The following is a 24,524-nucleotide window of genomic DNA, read 5'->3' as shown; positions in this document are numbered from 1 at the left end:
ATCATTTATTTAACCTGTAGCTGTAACGGATTTCCTCTTCCTCTTCTGAGGAGGAGTAGCAAGGATCTGACCAATACGCAACGTGGTAAGTGTCCTTGATACTTTAATAATCACTGAACACGAAAAAATACAAAAATAACAAAGTGAATGAAAACGAAAACCGAAACAGTCCTGAATGGTGACACAAACAACAAAACAGGAAACAAATCACCCACGAAACACAGGTGGGAAAAGGCTACCTAAGTATGATTCTCAATCAGAGACAACTAACGACACCTGCATCTGATTGAGAACAATACCAGGCCAAACACAAAACACAACATGGAAAAAAAAACATTGACAACCCACCCAACTCACGCCCTGACCATACTAAAACAAAGACATAACAAAAGAACTAAGGTCAGAACGTGACAGTAGCCTAATAAACTGAATGCTTTCCCGGTGAGTCATAGAGGGAGGACCACACAACATGTCTTCTCATGACTCCAAGTTTACTTCGATATAATGGTTATTATATCAATATTTGTGCATATGTTTCCATCAACATTTCTCACATAATGAATTTTACAGCTTATTTTGTTTTGTCAACATTTGGAAAGATTACAGACAAATTAGCTATTTCCATCAGGCCTGTCATGACATTTTTATCATTTTATGTACTTTACTTGCATAAAAAGTTTGGAAACCTGGTTAGTAACACACATCATTTAACACTGTCTGAGTTTACCCCATAGGACACAAAACCAGCTGCTATAACAGAGATAAAAGCAAACAGCCAAACAGTCAGTGTGACAACATTACTGTAGCAACTCTAGTCTAAACACAACATCCACTGACCGTAGCCATCTAAGGACAAACTCCCATTCTAGTCCTTTTCAGCACTTCTGCAGAGATTCACTGCTACCGTAACAGATTCAAAGCTGAGATAGACCAAATCCCCACTTCACTAGCTATCGATGCTCCATTAAAGCCTACATTCCAACATAATAAGAACATGAGAGCTTTACCAAATGCAATGGAGCTATGGGCTATGGACCAAAGTTTGATATCAAACGTATGTTTGGAATAGTGCTCATGTTTTTTCTGACTGCTTGACACGACTTTGGCCTGTTCAGGTTAGGCCAAGTCTTGGCACTATGATTTACACAATGTTAGAAAAGGAGCATGTCATATATACCACAGCTTAGTTCTTAAATCTTAATAACGGATTAGCCTACACATCAGAGGAGGCTGGTGTGAGGAGCCATAGGAGGACGGGCTCATTTTAATTGCTGGAATGGAATAAATACTTTTTTCCTCAATGAAGTATCTTTGACCTATAATGTCAAGACTAAATAATCCTGCAGCAACAGGATTTGAACGTAGTCCGTAATGTTGCATGTTCGGAGGTTAGGCTATTAACTGGCCAAAAGTAGGCTACATGAAAAGTGCAATACTGTTAATATAACCAAGTTTACTGTGTTACTGTGGGTTTTCAGTGAATTTATGTAAATCACAAAGCTCATCATTGAGAGGAGGGGTGTTGTGGGATTAATCGTGATACTTCAAGAAGAGGTGGGTTTTCAGAAGATAGGCAGGGACTCTGCTGTCCTAATGTCAGGGGGAAGCTCGTTCTACCATTGGGGTGCCAGGAGGGAGAAGAGATTTGACTGGGATGAGCGGGTGCTGACCCCCATATGGTCAAGAACCAGAGGTGTCCGAAATGAGTGTTGGGGTGTAGGGTTTGAGCATAGCCTGCAGGTAGGGAGGGCGAAGCACCACTGCAGCAAAAGCTAACTCCTTACTCCACTCTTCTTTCGCTTTCATCAGCATTAGGCTATAACACATTGAGTCTGTTATTAAAGAATGTGAAACAGTATTGTCTATGTTTACTAATGCCTGATTGGGTTCATGAGTCTGTTATTAAAGAATGTGAAACAATGTGTATATTTACTGCTTTCTATTCAATCATGTATGGTTTTAAATATTGTTTTTATTTTCATTCATAAGGTCAGAACATTGTATATATAGCCTACAGAAATACAATTAATTTTGTTCATATGGGCAGAATATTGTAGCCTAGACCTATATATATTTGTTCATATGGGCAGAATATTGTAGCCTAGACCTATATATATTTGTTCATATGGGCAGAATATTGTAGCCTAGACCTATATATATTTGTTCATATGAGCAGAATATTGTAGCCTAGACCTATATATATTTGTTCATATGAGCAGAATATTGTAGCCTAGACCTATATATATTTGTTCATATGAGCAGAATATTGTAGCCTAGACCTATATATATTTGTTCATATGGGCAGAATATTGTAGCCTAGACCTATATATATTTGTTCATATGAGCAGAATATTGTAGCCTAGACCTATATATATTTGTTCATATGAGCAGAATATTGTAGCCTAGACCTATATAAATTTGTTCATATGAGCAGAATATTGTATATACATCTGTTTATGGTTATGTTAAAGCTGAAGGCTATGTATTTTAGTTGTATCTATTTTTAACACCATCCATTAACACCAACCATTCACTATAAACAATTTATTTATGAATAAATAAGCTTGTTTGATGGGGCAAAAATAATTAAGCCTAAAACATTTATTTAAAATACCCCCCCCCCCCCAAAAAAAATCAACATTCCAATGTTGAATCTCTCATGCATATTTTTTGATTAAAAATGGGAACAATGGGAGATGGACAAATACTGATTTCAAAACAAAATGGATTACATTATAATGCATATTATCAAGACATGACGTAATTATCAAAATAGTTTTAAAAGATGCCCTTGCCTTAAAGTTGAACCTCAGATAGATCTTTAGTATAATAGCCTATACAGTCAACACACAATATGGTATTCTGTTCTTTTGAAATAGAACAGAAATAGAACAGAAATATAACATAATGACACTAAATTAAACATAGGCCAAATGGATTTTATGATATTGTCCTATATTACATTTAGATATTAGACCCTTAAAATGTAAAGGAAAAAACAGACATTTTATATAATCATTTGATTTCTGTGGTCCAAATGTCATAATCATTTTTGTTTTCAGACGTTTTCCTTTGGTAGGCCTACCCATGTGTCCCTCCTTACTCAGAAAGCATGCTCATACCAAAGCTGATAATTATGACTTGATTGAATTGGAATTATGTGAATAATGATGATGACGGTGAGAGCCCAGTATAGCCTTACCCTTTAATCATAGGCTATTGTTACTTTGTGTCTCTAAAGTTACAATGTTTCAATTTCTATAGTCATGTGACAAATAATCTGTTTTAACTGAAACGTCTGCATGTTATATTTTCATAACTGATTAAAATTTGGTATGCTGTCGCCTATAGATCAGGGCTCTCCAACCTTGTTCCTGGAGAGCTACAGTCCTGTATGCTTTTGCTCCAACCCTAATCTAGCACACCTGTTTCTAATAATTAGCTGGTTTGTAAGCTGAATCAGGTTAGTTACAACTGGGGTTGAAGTTAAAACCTACAGGAGAGTAGCTCTCCAGGATTAGGGTTGGAGAGCCCTGCTATAGATATTCTGCCCATATTAACACATTTTAGGTCATATAAAGAACAGCTATTGCATGATTTAATGAAAAGCAGCAAACAGAGACACACCATTGTTTCACATTCTTTAATAAAAGACTAGACATATCTCAATGAAGTTGATTGCGCGAGAGGGTCTGTGCACTGCATAGTACCTTCCACAAAAAGGTTTGTTAGACAAAAAGACGCATAAGCTAGGGAGTGCAGTTCCCCTTGCTGCTCTGTAGGCAAGCACCAGGGTCTTGAAGTGGCAGCAATTTTTTGACAGAACATCATTGGAAATACAGAAGACAAGTGTGCTTTGAGGAAATATATACAGACAAATCGTTATCAGTTCTGCACAAACACAACTTACATCACTGTTAGTTCCACCATTTCATCAAATTAAATCAAATTGTATGGGTCACATACACATATTTAGCAGATGTTATTGCGGGTGTAGCGAAATGCTTGTGTTCCTAGCTCCAACAGTGCAGTAGTATCTAAAAACAATTCACAACAATACACAAATCTAAAAGTAAAATAATTAAATTAAGAAATATATAAATATTAGATTGAGCAATTTCGGAGTGGCATTGACTAAACAGGAGAATATAATACAGTATATACATATGAGATGAGTAAAGCAGTATGTAAACATTATTTAAACATTAAAGTGACTAGTGTTATTATTATTATTACTAGTGTTCCATTATTAAAGTGACAAGTGATTCCAAGTCTATGTATATAAGGCAGCAGCCGCTAAAGTACAGGGTTGCGTAACTGGGTGGAAGCCGGCTAGTGATGGCAAAGTCGTTAAAAGCATTAACATTCATATAATTAAGTACATTTCGTGCATTCGGAAAGGTTTCAGACTCTTTGACTTTTTCTACATTTTGTTATATTACAGCCTTATTTTAAAATGGATTAAATTGTTTTCCCCCTCATCAATCTACACACAATAATAATGACGAAACAAAAACAGGTTTTTCAAAATGTTTGCATATTTATTTATTTATTTTTAATCCTGAAATATCACGTTTACATAAATATTCAGACTTTTACTCAATACTTTGGTGAAGTACCTTTTGCAGTGATTACATCCTCGAGTCTTCTTGGGTATGATGATACAAGCTTGGCACACCTGTATTTGGGGAGTTTCTCCCATTCTTCTCTGCAGATCCTCTCAAGCTCTGTCAAGTTGGACGGGCCAAAGAGTTCAATCTTGGTTTCATCAGACCAGAGAATCTTGTTTATCATGGTCTGAGAGTCCTTTAAGTGCATTTTGGCAAACTCTCATGTACCTTTTAATGAGAAGTGGCTTTTGTCTGGCCACTACCATAAAGGCCTGATTGGTGGAGTGCTGCAGAGATGGATGTCCTGGAAGGTTCTCCCATATTCACAGTGGAACTCTGGAGCTCTGTCAGAGTGAAAATTGGGTTCTTGGTCACCTCCCTGACCAAGGCCCTTCTCCTCAGTTTGGCCGGGCGGCCAGTTCTAGGAAGAGTCTTGGTATTTCCAAACTTCTTCCAATTAAGAATGATGGAGGCCACTGTGTTCTTGTGGACCTTCAATGCTGCAGAAATGTTTTTTTACCCTTTCGTCAGATTTGTGCCTCGACACAATCATGTCTCAGAGCTTTATGGACAATTCCTTCGACCTTATGTCTTGGTTTTTGCTTTGACATGCACTGTCAGCTTTTGGACCGTATATAGACAGGTGTGTGCCTTTCCAAGTAATTGGTTGCAGTCAAAACATTGAGTGTAATTGTCAGGGTTAACATAGCAGTGCTGTCACATACACTATATTAACGCTACAATAGGTTATCTGTCTTATATTTATATCTACATACCATATAGAAGCACCCTGCTACAGCTATAGTTCCCTCAACCCCCTCCACATATTTCATTGACCTCAGTAATACTCTCCAGGTATTAATGTGCTGATTTGCTGCTTTGGTGAAAGACCTTCTAGAGCATCAATGGCCTGCTGCTTACTCCTCAGACTATAGATAGACAGGAGGCAGAAGAAGTGGAGAGGTGTTTAGACACGATCACACTCAGAGAACATTATATGTTCTTAAATCACTTGTCTTCTGAAGTAACTTGATAGGTGAAATAAATGTGTTGGAAACCTAGTTCTTTCAACCATCAGTGCTCATCAGTGGAGGCTCCTCAGAGGAGAAAGCAGAGGACCATCTAACTTTGTGAATTTCAGAAAAATACAAATATCATTTTTAGTTAATAAAACTCCAGTAAATATATTCACGTCACCAAATAACTGATTAAAATACACTGTTTTGCAATGAACGTCTACAGAAGCCTCAACAACACCTTCTAGGGTAGCACCATGGTTTAGCCGGAGGACAGCAATTTTCCATCCTCCTCTGGGTACATTGACTTCTATACAAAACCTAGGAGGATCATGGTTTTCATCCCCTTCCATAGACTTACACAATAATTAAAACAACTTGAGAACGTCCTCCAACCTATCAGAGCTCTTGCAATATGAACTAATGTAGTACTAAACACATAAGCTACAGCTAGCTAGCACTGCAGTTCATAGTGTGGTGAGTAGTTGACTCAAAGACAATGGTTGAACACTTTTTAAAATATACATTTCTTCAAAAATTAAGGAGAAGCAACAGAGAGAAAGAGAGAGAGCGAGAGAGAGACATTTCGTTGTATATGTTTTCTTCTTAATTTACCTTTCACTTACTTAGCTAATGCATCTAATTTAGCCTACTCAACAACCTGACTCAAACAGAGATGAATGCTATTTATTTTAGTTAGCTGGCTAAGGCTATCCAACACTGCAACTCTTCCAAGTCAAGGTAAGCTTTTGGTTTTATTAATTTATTGCCACTGGGGCCTGCCGGTGTAACTGCTAACCTGCTTGATCTAGACTGTACTGCGTGATTGTTTGCATCTATTAGACTGTGGGTTTAGTAACGCATTCTAGTTCTTTGACTGAAACGTTAATATGCTGACAATGTGTAGCGGTTAGCTGTTATGGTATTACGTTTTTGCACCTCTTCACAGACAGCTGTTGTGTTGTACACTGATGTCCACAAGTGAAGGGAAAAGGTGAGTGGAGGAGAGCACGCAGATGCGAGAAGGAATTATACAATGAGCAAAGTGATAATGCTGTATGTGACTGCTATGAAAGTGAACTGTGTACACATCTAGTAGCCTAAACTTATCGATGTTACATTGAGCTGGGTGAATGGAATATGAATGACCATCATCCAATATGCTGTAATAGAAATAAGGCCATGCTCATAAAAAATGTATAGTCCTCCCTAATCTTGAACGGAACTGACCGCCACTGATGCTCAGGCAGGGTAGGTGACAAGTAAAGCAAGCAGGTCAACACAATCAGGATACAGTTCTAAAGTGGCTATCACACTTGCGGAACTAGCAGAACTGTCAACCACCCTGTGATATCCAATAAACAAGAGATTCCCAAAGTTTTTATAGTCCCGTACTCCTTCAAACATTTGACCTCCAGCTGCGTACAATTTTGCCATAATTGTAAGCCTGCCACAAACACAATATACATTTATTAAAAATCAAATCAAATCAAATTTCATTTGTCACATACACATGGTTAGCAGATGTTAATGTGAGTGTAGCGAAATGCTTGCGCTTCTAGTTCCGACCGTGCAGTAATATCTAGCAAGTAATCTTACCTAACAATTTCACAACAACTACCTTATACACACAAGTGTAAAGGAATGAATATGTACATAAAAATATATGAATGAACGATGGTCGAACGGCATAGGCAAGATGCAGTATAGAGTACAGTATATAGATATGAGATGAGTAATCTAGAGTATTAAACATTATATAAAGTGACATTGTTTAAAGTGGCAAGTGATACATTTATTACATCAATTTATTCATTATTAAAGTGGCTAGAGATGAGTCAGTATGTTGGCAGTAGCCACTAGATGTTAGTGATGGCTGTTTAAACCTGTTACAGCTAGACATTCCGCTAGCGTAACATCCGGTGAAATTGCAGAGCGCAAAATTCTTCTTGTTAATCCAGCCACCGTGTCAGATTTCAAAAAGGCTTGACTGCGAAAGCAGGCCATGCGATTATCTGAGGACAGCACTCCATCATACAAACACATGAAAATCCTATTTCAACTGTGCAGGTGCGACACGAAAGTCAGAATTAACGATATAATTCATGCCTTACCTTTGAAGATCTTCTGTTGGCACTCCAATACGTCCCAGAAACATCACAAATGGTCCTTTTGTTCGATAAATTCCTTTGTTATATCCCCAAAATGTCAATTGTCTGAGGACACAGCTAGGGATGCCGTCTGGGCCGGCAGCCCTGCGAGGGTTAACACATTTACATGTTTTACTAATGTTGGCTGCAGTGAAGGAGAGCCCGCAGGTTTTGGTAGCGGGCCTCGTCAGTGGCACTGTATTGTCCTCAAAGTGAGCAAAGAAGTTGTTGCCAGAAGTTGCTCCCAGACATCATGGTCCTCGACAGGGCTGGTTTTCTTTTTGTAGTCTGTGATTGACTGTAGACCCTGCCACATACCTCTCTCTCATAAGAATGAGTGTGAGTTTTTGTCACAACCCGGCTCGTGGGAAGTGGCAAAGAGCACTTATAGGACCAGGGCAAAAATAATAATATTATAATAATCAATGATTTTTCTCTTTATTTAACCATCTTACATATAAAATCTTATTTGTTCATTGAAAATGGTGAATACCTCACCACAGGTTAATGAGAAGAGTGTGCTTGAAAGGATGCACATAACTCTGCAATGTTGGATTGTATTGGAGAGAGTCTCAGTCTTAAATCATTTCCACACACAGTCTGTGCCTGTATTTAGTTTTCATGCTAGTGAGGGCCGAGAATCCACTCTCACATAGGTACATGGTTGCAAAGGGCATCAGTGTCTTGATAGCGCGATTTTCCAAGACAGGATACTCTGAGCGCAGCCCAATCCAGAAATCTGACAGTGGCTTCTGATTAAATTAAATTTTTATAGAACCGCTTGTTGCAATTTCTATGAGGCTCTCTTGTTCAGAAATCGGTAATTGGAATGGAGGCAGGGCATGAAAGGGATAACGGATCCAGTTGTTTGTGTCATCAGTTTTGGGAAAGTACCTGCGTAATTGCACACCCAACTCACACAGCTGCTTCATTATATCACATTTGACATTGTCCATAAGCTTGAGTTCATTTGCACACAATAAAATCATACAAGGATGGAGAGACATGTGTTGTCCTTGTTAATGCAGACAGAGAAGAGCTCCACCTTCTTAATTATAGCCTCAAGTTTGTTGCGCATATTGAATATAGTTGAGGAGAGTCCCTGTAATCCTAGATTCAGATCATTCAGGCGAGAAAAAACATCACCCTTATAGGCCAGTCGTGTGAGAAACCCGTCATCATGCAAGCGGTCAGACAAGTGAACATTATGGTCAGTAAAGAAAACCTTAAGCTTGTCTCTCAATTCAAAAAAACGTGTCAATACTTTGCCCCTTGATAACCAGCGCACTTCTGTATGTTGTAAACGCCTTACATGGTCGCTGCACATATCACTGCAAAATGCAGAAAATACAGGAAAGTTCAGGGGCCAAAATTACCATTTTCACTGTAGTGTCCAAAACTTCTTTCAAGCGGTCAGGCATTCCCTTGGCAGCAAGAGCCTCTTGGTGGATGCTGCAGCAGTATATCCAAGTGGCGTCAGGAGAAACTGCTTGCACGCTCGTTACCACTCCACTAGGTCTCCCTGTCATGGTTTTTGCGCCATCATTACAGATACCAACATGAGCATTAGCTACGTTTGGCTACATACAGACCGTTAGTGGAATTCCTGCGAGAGAGTAACGGTTAATGTGATTGGATGTTAATTATTTGACTAGGCTATTTGACACTGTGTTGTTATGTTAACCCAAATGCATAGCCCCAGTGGCAAATATCAATGGATACATTTTTTTTTTTTTTTTTGAATCACCTTTTGTGTTTGGTGTACCCCCGACGGCATTGCGTGTACCCCAGGCAAAGCCTCACCCAAATGTATAGCCCCGTTGTAAAATAGAAATGGACCGTTTTTTAAAATTTTTAAATGTAAATCACATTTTTATTTGCCGTACCCCCTACGGCATTGCATTGTAGCCTCTCCAGTTTGGGAATACCTGCTTTAGACCAAATCTCCCAGCAAATAACAAGTGTACTGCACTGCAATCGACAAAGCCCAAGGGTATTTCAGTCTTCACTCCACTTAAATTGGCTAAATCAATCACCCATTTACTTCAGTGAGCTAACTTGCATGCACTAATCATTCCTCACCAGCTCAATTAATACTTTCAATTCAACATCTCTGTTCCCTGACTAAAACTTTGAAACTACTGAACACAGTCTCATGTGACATATTTGTCTTTGCATTAAGTTTTTGGTAAAAAATGGGTGACAGTATTTAGACTGCTCTGAAATACCTGTTCTAATTAGATACTACATTTTTTAATTGAGTTAAAGAGTGTAACTCAAGGAATGTGGATGTCAGGGTTGCTGATCTTAATGAGCATAATTAGCTAAGTAGACTGCCTCATCAAAACAGGTCTCCTTATTCATTATTTAACACTAATGGGGCCTGGTTAAACTCAGAATTAACATGTTGGCTAGTCATACTTCTTGTGTACTCTTATCCCTGATTATTTGCATCTTATTCAGCCAAAATGCCATGACTACCTCTTGAGTTGAGTTATAACAGGAAAATGAATACACAATCATCTGTATGAAAGGTGTCTACTGAAAGTGTGTGAAGCATGAGTCCATGATAAGGTATCCCTACCACAGGTAGCAGTCTAGTGTCAAACAGCTATGCATGTTTGTACAACTTCTGTACAACAGTTAGTGCCCTCAGCGATTCATTGCTCATTCTAATGCTTGCCGTGTTCTAAAAATGGGTCAAAAAAGGTCTAGCCTAAAGGGTGAGATTTATGAAATAGAAATAAGGATATGAGAAAACAGAAATGCGCTCTGATGTCATAATGTCATCATGCAGCTAATGAAGACGAGCTTGTCCAAGTACAGTGTCAATCTGTTATTGCTCTTTTCCCTGTGGCCATAGGATGAAATGCACAAGCAATCAAGGTTTCAACTAGCCTAGGCAGCCGATAGTGGGCGCTAGATCTGCACTATCATCAGGGATCGATGTGCCCAGCTAGTAATACACTCGTACTCTTCGTGTACCGGCTTGTACATAAAGAATCCTCCATTCAGGCTGCAAAGGCATCATTTCCCTGCTTAACTAGCTTTAATGGCGGGAAGTTAAAAAAACGACTGTAAAGATACAGTAAGTGTACTGTTTTTATGAAACACAATTTCCCACCACTCATTTCGTTTTTCTGACAACATGTTGCACACCATGTTTAGCCCACTATCGGCTGCCTAGGATAGGTTTCAACTAACAAATGCACACATGAAAAACGTACATTCCATCTAACCCAATCAGCGTGCAGTGCATAAAAACATAAATAAAATGACAGATTACACCTTTAATATTAACATGACCAAGGATTTACCACAACGTTTGGGCAATCAACGTGAAGGTGATGCTGGAAACGTTGATCCCCTCTACGAGTCAGTATTTGGCTTTGAAAATGTTATGAATCACTAAACACTGATCTTTACAACTCGTTATGGAGGTCCCTGATATATTATTTACCTATACTGTGATATGAGGAGATGTACTATTGATATTATGCTGATAACACCATGAGAGCCTGTAGTGATGATCGTTTATGAAGTGATTTCATTGGAATGATTTACAGATGTTGACAGGGAGTAATATTTAAACTATGCTTCAGTAGCACCTAAAACAACTTAATAATGAAACTGTAATTAAAGGCATTGGAGCAGAAATTCTGAGTTAAAAAATATTTTCATCCTGGCAGTTCATTGTAAACAGAACATACTAATGAGTGCAATTGGAATCAATGGCTCTAGAAACTACCTTAGACTTCTTTCAAAATGCACACAGAGACATAAAAATGGTATCCGTGAATTAACCTGACCCTGGGTAAGGACACCGAACAAAAATATAAACACAACCTGTTTTATTTTTACTAGGCAAGTCAGTTAAGAACAAATTATTTTACAATGATGGCCTACCCCAGCCTTAACCCAGACAATTGTGATTCACCTTATGGTACTCTCAATCATGGTGGGTTGTGACACAGCCTGGGATCAAACCAGGGTCTGTAGTGATGCCTCTAGCACTGATATGCAATGCCTTAGACTGCTGCACCACTCGGAAGACTTTTTCAACACATGTAAAGTGTTGGTCCCGTGTTACGCGAGTTGAAATAAAAGATCCCAGTGCCCAAATTTGTTTACATCCCTGTTAGTGAGCATTTATATTTTGCCAAGATAATCCATCCACCCAACAGCTGTAGACCTTACAGTGAAATGCTTACTTACAGGCTCTAACCAATAGTGCAATAAAGGTATTAGGTGAACAATAGATAAGTAAAGAAATAAAACAACAGTAAAAAGGCTATATACAGTATCGAGGCTATAAAAGTGGGAGGCTACATACAGACACCGGTTAATCAGGCTGATTGAGGTAGTATGTACATGTAGATATGGTTAAAGTGACTATGCATATATGATGAACAGAGAGTAGCAGTAGCGTAAAAGAGGGGTTGGCGGGTGGTGGGTGGCAGGACACAATGCAGATAGCCGTTTAGCCAATGTGTGGGAGCACTGGTTGGTCGGCCATATTGAGGTAGTATGTACATGACTGTATAGTTAAAGTGACTATGAATATATGATAAACAGAGAGTAGCAGCAGGGTAAAAAGAGGGGTCAGGGTAGCCATTAGATTACCTGTTCAGGAGTCTTATGGCTTGGGGGTAAAAACTGTTGAGAAGCCTTTTTGTCCTAGACTTGGCATTCTGGTACCGCTTGCCATGCGGTAGTAGAGAGAACAGTCCATGACTGGGGTGGCTGGGGTCTTTGACAATTTTTAGGGCCTTTCTCTGACACCGTCTGGTGTAGAGGTCCTGGATGGCAGGCAGCTTAGCCCCAGTGATGTACTGGGCCATACTCACTACCCTCTGTAGCGACTTGCGGTCGGAAGCCGAGCAATTGCCGTACCAGGCAGTGATGCAACCATGCTCTCAATGTTGCAGCTGTAGAACCTTCTGAGGATCTCCGGATCCATGCCAAATATTTTTAGTTTCCTGAGGGGGAATAGGCTTTGTCGTGCCCTCTTCAAGACTTTCGTGGTGTGTTTGGACCATTCTAGTTTGTTGTTGATGTGAACACTAAGGAACTTTAATCTCTCAACCTGCTCCACCACAGCCCCGTCGATGAGAATGGGGGCGTGCTTGGTCCTCCTTTTCCTGTAGTCCACAATCATCTCCTTAGTCTTGGTTACGTTGAGGGATAGGTGGTTATTCTGGCACCACCCGGCCAGGTCTCTGACCCTTCTCCCTATAGGCTGTCTCGTCGTTCGTTGTCGGTGATCAGGCCTACCACTGTTGTGTTGTCTGCAAACTTAAGGATGGTGTTGGAGTCGTGCCTGGTCGTGGGTGAACAGGGAGTACAGGAGGGGACTGAGCACGCACCCCTGGGGAGCTCCAGTGTTGAGGATCAGCGTGGCACATGTGTTGCTACCTTCCCTCACCACCTGGGGGCGGCCCGTCAAGAAGTCCAGGATCCAGTTGCAGAGGGAGGTATTTAGTCCCAGGATCCTTAGCTTAGTGATGAACTTTGAGGGTACTATGGTGTTGAACGCTGAGCTGTAGTCAATGAATAGCATTCTCACATATGTGTTCCTTTTGTCCATGTGGGAAAGGGAAGTGTGGAGTGCAATAGAGATTAGAGATCCACAGCATCGTCTGTGTTGTGGTGTGCTGTTCTATCTTGCCAGTGCAGCGTATATCCCGCTAGCTGAATATGTGAAGGAGATGTGTCGCACTGGATAAGGCAAATGGTAGTCACACCAGATACTGACTGGTTTTCGCCCCTACCATAATATGCATATCTGTATTCCCAGTCATGTGAAATCCATAGATTAATTTAATTAATTTAAATTGACTGATTTCCTTATATGAACTGTAACTCAGTAAAATCTTTGAAATTGTTGCATGTTGCGTTTTTATTTTTGTTCATTGTAAATAATGTTGCACTATCCCTTTAAACATTTATCAGCTTTGTGCATTGTCCAAAAGAACAATATAAAAACATGTTTTAAAATATATATATATATATATATAGTTTAAGGGAGAAAAAAATGTCTCCTATTGATTACTGCTAGTTGGCTACCACGGTTATCATCATCATCTTCATCATTAATATCGTACTGACCCTCCACATACAAATCAACTTTTGTAATACTTGTAGTTTCTGACATAGTTGGTCCAGCCACCACTTCCTCCTGCTGTTAGTTTATGTGTGTGTGCTTTGGAGAAAATCTCAGTAAGATCTTTTTAAAAAAGTTAAAGATGTCTGTTGAGATGAATTACAGAGTCTTAATATCCTTGGCTTCAAATTTACCCTGATAAACTGTCCATTATAAGTAGCAGTAAATATTTGTATTTACTCTCCCTTCAAATATTTATCAGCTTTGTGCATTGTCCAAAACAATAATATCATATTAAGGGAAGAAAACAAATCCTATTGATTACTGCTAGTTGGCTACTGCGGTTATGGTCATCATCATCATCATCCTCATCCTTAATATTGTACTGGCCTTCCCCATTGGAGAACTGGTTTTTAGAAGGTCACACATACAAAAAATAAAACATGTAATGGTCACACAACACTCCACTCACCCTATACCCCACCTCTCACCCCCACTCACCCTATAGCCCACCCCTTTCCACACTCACCCTATATCCCACCTCTCACCCCCACTCACCTTATACTCCACCCCTCACCCCCACTCACCCTATACTCCACCCCTCTCCCCCACTCACCCTATAGCCCACCCCTTTCCACACTCACCCTATATCCCACCTCTCACCCCCACTCAACCTATACTCCACCCCTCTCCCCCACTCACCCTATACCCCACCCCTTTCCACACTCACCCTATACCCCACCTCTCACCCCCACTCACCCTATACCCTACCCCTTTCCCCCACTCACCCTATATCCTACCCCTTTCCCCCACTCACCCTATACTCCACCCCTCTCCCCCACTCCCCCTATACCCTACCTCTTTCCCCCACTCACCCTATACACCACCCCTCTCCCCCTCTCCCCCACTCCCCCTATACCCTACCTCTTTACCCCACTCACCCTATACACCACCCCTTTCCCCCACTCACCCTATACCCTACCCCTTTCCCCCACTCACCCTATACACCACCCCTTTCCCCCACTCACCCTATACCCTACCTCTACCCCATTCACCCTATACACCCTATACCCTTAACCCCACTCACCCTATACACCACCCCTTTCCCCCACTCACCATAGTCAGCATCATAGAAGATGATGAACTTCTGCCAACGCAGCTCAGTGACCAGGGTGAGCATGACGTCGTTGAGGCGTACAGGCGGGCGGGCGGCCAGGGTGTAGCTCTCCCCGTCAGGACTTGGGTTGAGGTGGCAGGCGGTGCGAGGCGTGCCCTGGCCGTTTCTCTGAATAAACAGGTGGGGTATGTGCATGGCGTCGGTCAAGGACTGGAGGGCGTTGGCGGATGCACAGCCTGTAGATGTTACCAGTGCCAGTATGCCCTGGTTCATCAGCTCACAGGCTAAAGAGGGACAAGGATGAGAGGGACATGATGAGACAAACTTCAGACAATCCAATTAGACAGCATAAAGCACGTGGAACCAGTACTAGTCAAATGAAAGTAGTGCGTTCTGTTTGTAGAAATAACAAAGATAAAGATGGAGATAATAAAATGCCCCCTGAAGATCAAACTGCTGGAGAAGGGAATTTAGAAGGGACTTATGGCTTCAGAAATTATGTGAGGTGGAGGGGCCGCAGTTAAAGGGCAGGTCAGGATAGAGCTTAGCTGTGCATGACATTGGTAGGGTAGGACCCAGTAGGGCAAGGCAGGACATGGGCAGAGAAAAGTAGAGCAGGCCAGGGTATGGGCAGGAAAGGAACTGAGGGCACATACAGCCATGGGCATTGGGACAACAGGAAGACGATGGGTGAAAGGGCGGGTAGGGCCTTTAGAAAAGTAAACAAAACATCCCTTTAATATCACCAAAAAAATGCACAAGTACTACAGCAAGTTAAGTAATAAATCCCTCTTTCCCTTTTGCACCCCCTCACCCCTCCCCACCCCCACCACCACAGAAACATGTCATCTCTGAAATCTGTGTCACCCAGATTAACATACAAATCCATTTTTGTAATATTTGTAGTTTCTGACATAGTTGGTCCAGCCACCACTTCCTCCTGCTGTTTGTTTATGTGTGTGTGCTTTGGAGAAAATCTCAGTAAGATCTTTAAAAAAAGTTCAAGTTGTCTGTTGGGACGAATTACTGAGGGTACAGTAAAATATTTATACAAAGTCTTAACATCTATGGCTTCAAATTTACCCTGATAAGCTGCCCATTATAAGTAGTAGTAAATATTTTATGAATGTTGCACATCTGTCAGTGAGCGTCTGGTTATGAAGTGTGAGCTTGGAGGCATTAAAACATATAAAATGTACATTTACCAGTGCTTGAAAGCTGCTGGCTGCCATGTACACAAGTGGATGTCTTTGTTAAAGTATAAGATAAAATGTACCGTCATAAGTTGAAGAAGTTTGGTTAGAGTGTAGGAGCTGTAGATCTTCCAAACTTCACACAATCTCACACTCTCATCTACACACATAAACTCACAGGAGACACCTACAGTATAAGTCTAATTAACAGGGGACTCTCATTCCGTCTTAATAAGGCAGGAAACTTTCAGTCAACCAGGTCTTGGGTTAATGAATACTTGTCTTGCATCAATGAGTATAGTCAGTGCACCTGATCATTTCATGAGTAAAGGTACTGCTCTCTGCCCCCATAAAATGTATAAATAGCTGTCCGGTCAACTAAATATGTCCTCTCCCAAGCAGGCAGATTTTACACTGAATTTCAGAGTCTAGTATCACCAGAAAATATTCTGTGCAATCTAAAACTTCTGCAGCAAATTCCAGACTAGAGAAATGAGGAGCTTTATTTGTGGCTGATGGTAGAGCCGTATCTGTGTAGAGTTACAATCTATACATACCAAATATAATCCTCTACTACTAATCTTATTTGAACACGAAAAACATGATCACCACATTTGGAATTCAAGTCAACATTTGTCATATAGTCAACAGGCCTCTTTTTATCCTTTATCTGAGCACAAACAAAGCGCTAATGGAATGCAACAGTAATTAAATGTGTGCCCACTGTTTGTTAAAAATCACCCAATTAAGTGTAATCTCTTTGAAATGCTTAAAAAGACTCGCATGCTCATAATGACGTGAAATCCAAAACAAAAGCATTACAATGCACAAAGACCAGCCACCTAGAACAATACAGAAGGTTAAACAATGACGAATGACTACAGAGCACGGAGTGTGGTTACACATGACAAAAGGGAGAAAGAAACTATAGCTGGACAAAAAATGCATCAGAAATCAGGAAGATCAGCTATAGCAATGTTGCTCTGATCCGCCAAGCAGCACACAAGGATGGGGGGGGGCATAGGATGAGGAAGGGGGCGACTGTGGATGGAGTCATACTAGGATGCTGGCGTGGAGGGACTATTAATGTGACAAATGGGACATTTATCTGCCGACTCCCAGCACAGGACTACATTAAGCCATTGTAAATCAGGAGCACTGGGGCAACTAAAGAGCGTGATGAGGGGTTGAAAATAGAGAAGGAAGAGAGAGAAAGAGAGAGTGAGGAGAGAGAGAGACAATCGGGGAGATATAAATGGAAATTCTTGAAATGACAGGACCAAAAACAGCAGGAGGGTGAGAGAAGGAAATGGGGGAAACAGAGAAATTGATGAGAGAGGGAGAGATGGACTTGACTACCAAACAAGCTACTTGGAGGCATTTAGGGGAATGAGGAACCTATTTTCCCAGAGGCACCTTCACATTCGAATGAATCACCCATGACCTGAACCCTCAGCAGCTCAAAGTCCCTTTGTACTCCCCACTGGCTTGGCAAACACAAGTTCAGTTGGACAGTTTAGTAGAGGAAGTCAGTGGTTGAAATGACAGCACAGAAAGTACAAAACATTTAAGTCAATTAGTTTTCTACATTAATTGCGGTTAATTATTAGAATATTCAATCAAATTGTATTTTTCACATGCATGAACTCTGTGTGCAATAATCGTGTTTAATATAATTTTTGAATGACTACTTTATCTCTGTTCCCCACACATACAATTATGTGTAAGGTCCCTCAGTCAAGCAGTGAATTTCAAAAACAGATTCAACCACAAAGACCAGAGAGATTTTCTAATGCATCGCACAGAAGGGCACCTATTGAGCAGCTGTAGACAATAATCACTTTACCCCTACCTACATGTACAAATTACCTTGACTAAAGTGTACATTGACTCAATAGTTTATTTAGTAAACATTTTCTTAACTCTATTTCTTGAACTGCGTTGTTGGTTAAGGGCTTGGAATTAAGCATTTCATGGTATATTCAGCACATGTGACAAATACAATTCGTTTTGATTGACCCACTCCAATTTGTATACCTCCCCAACAGATCCACAGATGATGCAATCTCTATTGCACTCCACACTGCCCTTTCTCACCTGGACAAAAGGAACACCTACGTGAGAATGCTATTCATTGACTTCAGCTCAGCGTTCAACTCCATAGCGCCCTCAAAATATCACTAAGCTGAGGACCCTGGGACTAAACACCTCCCTCTGCAACTGGATCCTGGACTTCCTGACGGGTCACCCCAAGGTGGTAAGGGTAGGTAAAAACACATCTGCCACGCTGATCCTCAACATGGGGCCCCTCAGCGGTGCGTGCTCAGTCCCCTCCTGTGCCTCCTGTTCACCCATGAATGCATGGCCAAGCACGACTCCAACACCATCATTAAGTTTGCCGATGACAAAACAGTGGTAGGCCTGATCACCGACAATGATGAGACAGCCTATAGGTAGGAGGTCAGAGACCTAGCAGTGTGGTGCCAGGATAACAACCTCTCCCTCAACATGATCAAGACAAAGATCGTGGACTACAGGAAAAGGAGGGCCGAGCACATCCCCATTCTCATCGACGGGGCTGTAGTGGAGCAGGTTGAGAGTTTCAAGTTCCTTGGTGTCCACATTACCAAAGAACTATCATGGTCCAAAAACAAGTTATACAGCTGCACCTTCGAGAGCATCACAACCTGGTATGGCAACTCGGCTCGACCGCAAGGCACTACAGAGGGTAGTGTGTATGGCCCAGTACATCACTAGGGCCAAGGTTTCTGCCACCCAGGACCTATATACCAGGCGGTGTCAGAGGAAAGCCCTAAAAATGGCCAAAGACTCCAGCCTAGTCATAGACTGTTCTCTCTGCTACCGCACAGCAAGAGCCAAATCTAGGTCCAAAAGGCTTCTTAACAGCTTCTACCCCAAAGCCATAAGACTTCTGAACAGCTTATCAAATGGCTACCCGGACTTTTTAAATTGACCCCCCCCACCCCCTTTTTACACTGCTGCTACTCTCTTTTTATTATCTATGCATAGTCACTTTACCTACATGTACTGTACATATTACTTTAAATGGGGTGGCAGGGTAGCCTAGTGGTTAGAGCATTGGACTAGTAACCATAAGGTTACAAGTTCAAATCCCCGAGCTGATAAGGTACAAATCTGTCGTTCGGCCCCTGAACAGGCAGTTACAGCCACTGTTCCTAGGCCGAAAATAAGAATTTGTTGTTAACTGACTTGCCTAGTTAAATAAAGGTTAAAAAAAAATTACATTGACTAACCTGTGCCCATTGCACATTGGCTCTGTACCGGTACCCCCTGTATATAACCTTGTTATTGTTGCTCTTTAATTATTAGTTATGTTTTTACTTCAGTTTATTTTAGTAACTGTTCTGCCTGCGACCTGTTCACCGGACGTGCTATCTGTCCCAGACCTGCTGTTTTCAACTCTCTAGAGACAGCAGGGGCGGTAAAGATACTCTTAATGATTGGCTATGAAAAGCCAACTGACATTTACACCTGAGGTGCTGACTTGTTGCACCCTTGAGAACTACTGTGATTATTATTATTTGACCATGCTGGTCATTTATGAACATTTCAACATCTTGGCCATGTTCTGTTATAATCTCCACCCGGCACATTCAGAAGAGGACTGGCCACCCCTCATAGCCTGGTTCTTCTCTAGGTTTCTTCCCAGGTTTTGGCCTTTCTAGGGAGTTTTTCCCAGCCACCGTGCTTCTACACCTGCATTGCTTGCTGTTTGGGGTTTTAGGCTGGGTTTCTGTACAGCACTTTGAGATATCAGCTGATGTAAGAAGGGCTATGTAAATAAATTTGATTTGATTTAGTAAATAATTTCTTAACACTTATTTTTCTTAAAATTGCATTGTTGGTTAAGGGTTAGTAAGTAAGCATTTCGCTGTAAGGTTGTGTTTGGCACAGGTGACAAATAACATTTGATTTTGAAGTGTTCCAAAAACACATACTTTCTAGCATCTTCTTTTTACACTGACCCTTACAGAAAAAACACATAATTTCACATGTGGAAAATCACATGATTTCACCAAGGCACCTGCAAGTACCCAGACAATTCTGGTGGGAATGGCCCTAGCCCTCACCCTCCGATCCAACAGGTCTCAGATGTGCTCAATGGGATTGAGATCTGGGCTGGCCATGGCAGAACACTGACATTCCTGTCTAGTATGAAATCACACACAGAACGAGCAGTATGGCTGGTGGCATTGTCATTCTGGAGGATCATATCAGGATGAGCCTGCAGGAAGGGTATCACATGAGGATGTCTTCCCTGTAATGCACAGCGTTGAGATTGCCTGCAATGACAACAAGCTCAGTCCGATGATGCTGTGACACACCGCCCCAGACCATGACGGACCCTCCACCTCCAAATCGATCCCGCTCCAGAGTACAGGCCTCGGTGTAACGCTCATTCCTTCGGCGAAAAGCGCGAATCCAACCATTACCCCTGGTGAGACAAAACCACGCCCCATCAGTGAAGAGCACTTTTTGCCAGTCCTGTCTGGTCCAGCAACGGTGGGTTTGTGCCCATAGGCGACGTTGTTGCTGGTGATGTCTGGTGTGGACCTGCCTTACAACAGGCCTACAAGCCCTCAGTCCAGCCTCTCTCAGCCTATTGCGGACAGTCTGAGCACTGATGATGGGATTCTGTGTTCCTGGTGTAACTCGGGCAGATGTTGTTGCCGTCCTGTACCTGTCCCGCAGGTGTGATGTTCGGATGTACCGATCATGTGCAGGTGTTGTTACACGTGGTCTGCCACTGCGATGACGATCAGCTGTCCATCCTGTCTCCCTGTAGCGCTGTCTTAGGAGTCTCACAGTACGGACATTGCAATTTATTGCCCTGGCCACATCTGCAGTCCTCATGCCTCCTTGCAGCATGCCTTAGGCACGTTCACACAGATGACCAGGGACCCTGGCCAGCTCTCTTTTTTGTGTTTTTCAAAGTCAGTAGAAAGGCCTCTTTAGTGTCCTAAGTTTTCATAACTGTGACCTTAATTGCTGTTAGTGTCTTAGTGTCTTAGTGTCTTAACGACCGTTCCACATGTGCATGTTTATTAATTGTTTATGGTTCATTGAACAAGCATGAGAAACAGTGTCCAAACCCTTTACAATGTAGATCTGTAAAGTTATTCTGATTTTTACGAATTATCTTTGAAAGACATGATCCTGAAAAAGGGACGTTTCTTTTTTATTAGGCTATTTCTTCACATTATAAGCACAGCAATGCAAGAAAACAACGGTATCAAAAGTGACAACAAATGGCATTATGCATATAATGCTTTTATTATAAAGGCATTTTTATGGTGAAAATGTTCTTAACCCAAGTCAAAAGTCACGCTCTGCATATAGTATATTTGCTTTTCATGTTAGGCTCCACACCCCTTGTAAAGTGGATTAATGTGCTTCATTTTAAGAATTGATTTGGCCACTTTAGTTGTGATACAAACCTTTTCAAAACATATAGACCTATGGGCTAGACTACATGAGGTGTGGAACTATGATTCGAAAAAGGCACAAAAAAAGGCGTTGTTTCTTGCCTTAAACTGGGCATCATTCACAAGTGATAATATATCATTCACAAGTGATAGGCTAATATTGTCACCCATCAGACTATTCTTGATTACATTTTGTCTTTGCATACAGTACACTAAATAATATATGTGTGGAATTCATTTCGATTTAGAATGAACCATTATCATGCACCTGTCCCGAAATATGTAATCTCTGCACTTAAATGGTGAATGGAGGAAGCTTTTCCTGTGGTTCATTTTCATTCCAGCCAGGTAGGCTATACTCCTGTTGTAAAAGATAAGCAATGTGCTTAAGATTTGCTAAATATTACAAAAGTTGAGAAATACATTTAGTAGGCATAGAATGCTGATGGGATCTTCCTCTTTTTAATAGAGGCCATCACTGTTTTCATGGGCCTCGAGCCTATAGAAAAGTTGCACAAGATGAGCTCATGGGCTCTCATAAAGTGTTTGATTCGATTTTTGATGACATTTGCATTGATATCAGAGTGATTAGAGGGACAATAGAGTGCCGAGTATCAGTTTGGTAGGCTACTAATGACATACATTTTCTGCAGAGCAATCCATTGTAATGAATGAGATGTGTACAGTCGTCATTGTAACATAGCAGAACAGAGCTAATGCACCACACTGCTGTGGTGAAATTAGATAAATTGGGGCTGTCGTAAGAATTTAACACTGCAATTGAGATGATCTCATTTAGTGTCTTTCTCTGTGAACTCAATACAGGTGATTCAAAGGGGAAGCCATTGCTAAAATAATCAGTGACTGCAGTAGTACTAACACCATTCATTTTGTAACACTGGTACGCTAGCTGTAAAACAGGCAGAATGTAGACAGAAATAATTATAGGTATATATTGTGACATCACCAAAGAGACAGATTAACAGATTACAACACCAGCCACACGGATTCCACATTTGCCCATGATCCTAACAGTAAACAGAAACCAATCTGATTTGCAAATATCTTCTGATGCATTGGTTATTCAATGGAAGGAATATACATAACCAATTACAATTAGACAATACACATTCGATAATTCCATAGATTTCCACCAGTATACTTCAGTAGGTATTCAATCCAACTCTTCTCTGATCATTCACTCCTTCTGACCGTGGTTAATCTGTGAAATTAGATTTCTGGTTATGACAGTGTCTGTAAAAACCATGTGGTTGATTTTAAAGGCTTGTTATCAAACACACCAAAATCTGAAGATACGACCCTGTGTCACGCCCTGGCCATAGAGAGGCTTTTATTATCTATTTTGGTTAGGCCAGGGTGTGACTAGGGTGGGCATTCTATGTTCAGTTTCTATGTTTTGTATTTCTTTGTTGTTTGGCCTGTGGTTCTCAATCAGAGGCAGCTGTCTATCGTTGTCTCTGATTGAGAACCATATTTAGGTAGCTTTTTCCCATATGGGTTTTGTGGGTAGTTGTTTTCTGTTTTCGTGTCTGTGTTGTTGTTTTGTTATTCAGTGTTCAGTTCTAAATAAAAGCATGAACGTGTACCACGCTGCACCTTGGTCCTGCACTCCTTCCAACAGCTGTTACACCCTGCCTGTTAAGATAAACATCTTGAAAGAACATTAATCAGAAAAAAACAGAGAACCCATCTCTGCCCTCTGATTCAATGTCTTCTATCAATCACAAACTGTTGCCACCCACCCACACACTCACAACAAACCATCAGTTTGTGCAGACAGACAACAATTAATCTGGTCAATCAATTAAAAGACGATTCGTCACTTGCTAATATTCACACTAATTACTCTGGGCTATTGTGAGCTTGACAAATTACAGTAGCATTGTTAAAGTAGCCAAACATAGCACACCGTTGCACAACCACATGTCTGAAAACGGCCTCTCAAACTGCATGAGAACCTGCCATCAGGATTCTAGGTAGTTATGTTCCTACAGTATGCTACCGCACCCTGCTTTAGAACATATGTATTTTAGAGGAAAAGTAAGAAAGCTGTCCCTCCCTCAAGGAGAGATTTTAATTCCCACTTATCAATCATGGTTGAGAGGTTCTGAGCATTTTAGTCTGGGGCTGGGCTCCACATCTTGCCCTGTTTGGGTCAAATGCTGACAGGTGAAGCTCAGTGAATCACTCTCCATCTGCTAATGTGACTGTCAGACACATCCCCCTGCACCTTATCACCATCTCTACTCCGCACCCTGCTACGGGTACTATCCCTTACAAAAATGTACCATGGTACTACTATGGGACTTTCACTTATACCATGTTATAGTCTGAATCATCGAAATGCATCATGGTTTTAGCCTTGAAGTATGATGGTACTACCATTGTACCTAAATATTACCACGCTATGGCATCATATATACCATGGTACTGGTCTGAATCATGGAAATGTACCATGGTTTTAGCCTTGAAGTATGATCGTACTGCCTTGCCCCTAAATAATACTATGGTGTTGCGTCATTAATACAATAGTATAGATGTGGATCATGGAATAATCATGGTTTTAACCTGCATTATACTACCATGGCAAAGCACAATTATAATAAATGGTAGCATGGTACAATAGCAGTATAATGCATTGAATAAATAAACCCCCAAAGGTCAAAAAAGGTTGGTTGGTATTTTATTTTTTTCATTTATATGCCAGTATGGGCAAGTTTCTAAGAAAGTCAGAGGCATTAGGCTACTATTGTTGGTCCTAGTTTGTCTGTAACGTCACATAAAAATAAAACAAGTTGCTGACATAAAGGGGTGATACTTTCTGTATTAATAGTAACATTTTTTGC

At 41.0% G+C, this 24,524-nt stretch overlaps 1 protein-coding gene across 1 annotated transcript in view; it reads right to left on the bottom strand.

Annotated features, from left to right (window-relative positions):
• The window catches only part of LOC139417489 (glutamate receptor ionotropic, delta-1-like), a 346,221-nt gene that overhangs the window by 128,184 nt on the left and 193,513 nt on the right, over positions 1 to 24,524 (bottom strand). The window contains exon 3 of the mRNA XM_071166764.1: positions 14,996 to 15,280. Within this exon, the coding sequence (XP_071022865.1) occupies positions 14,996 to 15,280 (285 nt within the window). The remainder of the gene's footprint in view (positions 1 to 14,995; positions 15,281 to 24,524) is intronic.

This window comes from Oncorhynchus clarkii, chromosome 1 (assembly GCF_045791955.1).
Source record: "Oncorhynchus clarkii lewisi isolate Uvic-CL-2024 chromosome 1, UVic_Ocla_1.0, whole genome shotgun sequence".
NCBI classification, from domain to species: domain Eukaryota; kingdom Metazoa; phylum Chordata; class Actinopteri; order Salmoniformes; family Salmonidae; genus Oncorhynchus; species Oncorhynchus clarkii.
The sequence above is the reverse complement of the archived record's forward strand: the minus strand, read 5'-3'. Positions and strand labels throughout refer to the sequence as shown.